The sequence below is a fragment of the Rutidosis leptorrhynchoides genome, chromosome 10 (genome assembly GCF_046630445.1).
Source record: "Rutidosis leptorrhynchoides isolate AG116_Rl617_1_P2 chromosome 10, CSIRO_AGI_Rlap_v1, whole genome shotgun sequence".
Classification (NCBI taxonomy): domain Eukaryota; kingdom Viridiplantae; phylum Streptophyta; class Magnoliopsida; order Asterales; family Asteraceae; genus Rutidosis; species Rutidosis leptorrhynchoides.
Window position 1 is genome coordinate 126,673,518 of NC_092342.1, and position 4,032 is coordinate 126,677,549.

The 4,032-nt window shown below is 31.7% G+C and overlaps 1 protein-coding gene across 1 annotated transcript; it reads left to right on the forward strand.

Annotated features, from left to right (window-relative positions):
* Positions 1-256: 256 nt before the first annotated feature.
* LOC139872445 (NAC domain-containing protein 83-like) lies at positions 257-2,784 on the forward strand. The gene is made up of 3 exons (XM_071860321.1): positions 257-766; positions 2,088-2,350; positions 2,434-2,784. Exons 1-3 carry the CDS (start codon positions 586-588, stop codon positions 2,737-2,739), a joined length of 750 nt encoding a protein of 249 aa, XP_071716422.1. The 5' UTR covers positions 257-585; the 3' UTR covers positions 2,740-2,784.
* Positions 2,785-4,032: the final 1,248 nt, after the last annotated feature.

Consider the following 4,032-nt stretch of genomic DNA (forward strand, 5'->3'; position numbering starts at 1 on the left):
ACTTAGCACAATCAGTTGGAAAAATAAATAAATTGCAATTGGAAAAATATGAAACAGACGTTAAGAACGAATTTCATGATTTTTTTTTCGTTAAAAATTACTATAACCGATCATGTAATCTGGCACTATAACAAAATACAGGTGTTACTTTAAAATACATATACATAAATTCATAATGTATCTGCAGACCTAGGATCCAATTTTTTTACAGTAATAATACTACTGTATAAAATACTCCTATAGTACTCAAAATATTAAGCGTCAAAGGGGATAAGGAGATTGAGTTTGGTTTACGCCAAACACACATTTCTTTCTTATTTTGGTCTTCTTCTTCCTTCCCCATTCCAATTCCTATTACTATAAAAAACCCTCACTTTCCTTCATACATTTACACATCCCCAACTATCTCTCCCCACTTCTCTCCATTCATTTTTTTTTATTATAAATTCCAAATTTTGAAACATGGGTTCTTCAAGATTTACACTAATTTGAACTGGGTCAACCTTACAAACCATTTTCATTTCCAATTGACCACTTAATCGACAACACCGTTTGTTGTTTGTTTGTTTGTTGAATAATTGGGATATGGAAAAGTTGAATTTTGTGAAAAATGGTGTTTTAAGATTGCCTCCAGGTTTTAGGTTTCACCCCACGGATGAAGAACTCGTGGTACAATACTTAAAGCGCAAGGTACACTCTTGGCCTTTGCCCGCCTCCATCATCCCTGAAGTTGATGTTTGCAAATCTGATCCATGGGAGTTACCAGGTACCATTTCCATTCTCAACCACTTAAGCAAGTTGAACGGGTCGGATTCAAGGTCAAATCGGGTCACTTTTAGGTTGTGTTTCCATTCAATTTGGTTTTGTGATTTTAAAAAAGTAATAAGCTCGTAAATGGTAAGTTTGCTTATCACCAGCTCGTAAATGGTAAGTGAGCTTATCATCTTTACCTTACGGCTTATATTATGTTATGTTCATTATTATTACAAGATTAAAATTAAAATTAAATTGAAATACTAATTTGATAAGCTAATAAGGTGGAGTAATTTATATGCCACACAGGCTAACAGTACTTAGGGGCTGAAACGGGCCAATTTAATTTTAATTGCCCCGAATATACTTTTATTTCCTTTTTATGGGTTTACTAGCTTTTAGTCAATTTGCCTTTTTTTGTTTTTTTTTGTTTTTTTTGTTTTTTTTGTTTTTATTTTTTATTTTTAATTTTTTATATGAGTGTGTTTCGAACACAAGCTTCTAAGGAGCTTGAGAGTCTAACCATTCAGGCTTGCCTGAGTGTCCATTGAGTTGACCAATGAAGCATACTACCCGGTTCAATTCCTGGCTATGCCAAATTGTTCAAAAAGGGAGTGTGATTAGAGGGTGCGCATAAAGCGCAATTCACCCGGTACCAGGTCTCGCGCTCGGGGGCTTGATTACCCGAGATTTTATCTTCTATGGGGGAGCCAATGTGCTCGTTCATAGGAGGGTTTCCTCGCTTACCAAAAAAAAAGTTTAAGCTTATTTTTTTTTCATAAGCTTCCGCTTCTAGCTTTGTTTGGTAGACAAATTTTCTAGAACTTATGAAAAAAATAAGCTAGTTGAAGTATCTTATGAAAATAAGTTAGGAAGCTTATAGAAGTAAAATTACTTTATTAGCTCCTAAATCATTATTTATAATATATTTTTTGTTCTTTTATGTCATTTTACATACATAAGCTTCAATTACTTTATCAAACACTTATAAAACATAAGCTCAAGCTTCTAGCTTAAAAAAGCTCTAACTAGAATCTTCAGCTCAGCTAGTTTCGTTCAAATACACCCACACGCATTGGGCAATGATATTTTTATTTTTATCATACTTATTTAAAATCCATCACATTAATGCTTATATATGGTAAATTTATCAAACATCACATGATAGATTTGACCCGCTTAAAATAAATTGACCCGTTGTTATTATGTAAACACAACCTAAAATCTAAATATGGTTCAGAATTCACACCTCTAAATTTACAAATTTATCATGTAAACAGAGCTACTGATTTGTTCATTGTAATAAGCTCTGTTTCTGTATGTTTAATATGTAGGTAAATGTGAGCAAGAAAGGTTCTTTTTTAGCACTAAAGAAGTCAAATACCCAAATGGAAATCGATCGAATCGGGTCACTCTATCTGGTTACTGGAAAGCAACCGGATTAGATAAACAAATTGTTACTTCAAAAAGCAATCAAGTTGTTGGTATGAAGAAAACACTTGTGTTTTATAGAGGTAAACCCCCTAATGGGTCAAGAACGGATTGGATCATGCACGAATATCGACTCGCAGCTCCACAAATCAATAACCCGGCCCAGGTTTTATTCAAATTCTTAAAACCCAAATGGTTTTAATCATAATTCGCGAACCATATATCGCTAACGAATTTATTGGTTTACAGGGTATGGAAAATTGGGTGATTTGTCGAATTTTCTTGAAAAAAAGAGGAAGTAATGGTAACGAGAAGAATGAGGAGAATGCGAAAGCTATTAATGGGTTGGTTAGTAATTGTAATTCGATGAAATCGAAGCCTATTTTTTACGATTTCATGGCTGCGAATAAGAGAAGGAGAACCGATTTGAGTTTGAAACCGGGTTTATCGTATTCGGGCTCCAGTGTGATCACAGATGATGCTGGCTCTTGTGATGAGCATGAGGAGAATAGTAGTAATTTGGATGATGTTTTAAGGAAGAAACAGTCATCTTAAATTAATAATCTTTTTTATATTAGTTTCATTAAGTAGTGGGTTGTATTAATTTGTTAATTTAGTTAATGTATTTGAGCCTGCCATGTTTAAAATTCCCAAGAAGATAAACAACCCAATGCAATTACAATTTAGATGTGAGATGAAAAGATAAAAAAAAAGCATGTTTAGTGAATCTTAAAATCTCATTCTGAAACATTTTAAAATGGTTTATTTATGTTATGTTGGTAATCAATATAAATGAAACCAATGTATTTGTACAAGTACAATTCAACACGGTTGTAGTAGAGTGTTTGGTGTGAAAGATAAATTGAATGTTAAATATGAATATGAATGTGTATGATGAATTAATCAATTAATACGAAATAATACGAGTAACTCTATACATTATCATTTGTTAATGCAAACTTGTCACAAAATTTATTAAAATTATTAATATTTAATTTAAAGCAAACCTTGCCCTATAATTCTTTGTCTCCCATTTGTTTCTTTTGTAATAATTATTTGTCATGAAATATAAGCTAAAGATTCATTGTTGTTTGGGAATATTTTAAAATTATGACATTATAACTTGTTTAGGTAAAGGTATTAATTTAATGCTTTTAGACATAGAAATGCTTTTAGACATACAAAGTGCAAGTTATTCTGATATCAACTTTATTATATAAAAATGTGAAAGCTTTTGTCACATGGCATAAGATATAATGGTTCGAGGAAAATTTGTTGTGTTCACGTGTAAATCTTTGTAAACTTTTTTTAAGGTTCCTTTTGGGTAAAATTTGGAGACAATTCTAAAAATAACCTAACTCTTACATCTTTCAAAATTTAACTTCCAAGTCACAAAAGTACACATTAAATGAATAAATGGTTAGTTAAAATGTGTTTATGAAGTAACCTAGCAAGTTCACAAATCAGGGTTTTATTTTGTCATCTTTTAGTGAAGTTTCTTTTTTTCATTTTTTAATAAAAGTAAAGGTCAATCTCAATAAGAGTGATGAGAGAACCAAAAGATATCTTGTGTATCATGAAATCGTGACTTCTTTACATGAGGTTGATCATGATTTCATCGAACGCTTAATTCTAAATCACAAGTCGATCTGCATTATTTGATTTTTAATTGTCCGATCGCACTTTCAATGATGTGCGGCAAAACCATGAATAACGAACCAATTGACTCTTTTTTAGATGTTTTGAGAATGTTTGCTTTACTCAACATCATGGGAATATATAAAATAAATAGTGTTATGTCGAGTTAGATAAGAGTTGAAAATGGTGAAAAAAAGATAGTGACAAGTG

Coding starts and splice junctions, on each gene's coding strand:
- LOC139872445 (XM_071860321.1), top strand. CDS start 586: ATGGAAAAGTTGAATTTTGTGAAAAATGGTGTTTTAAGATTGCCTCCA. Junction 767..2,087: donor TGATCCATGGGAGTTACCAG/GTACCATTTCCA, acceptor TTTAATATGTAG/GTAAATGTGAGCAAGAAAGG. Junction 2,351..2,433: donor AAATCAATAACCCGGCCCAG/GTTTTATTCAAA, acceptor ATTGGTTTACAG/GGTATGGAAAATTGGGTGAT.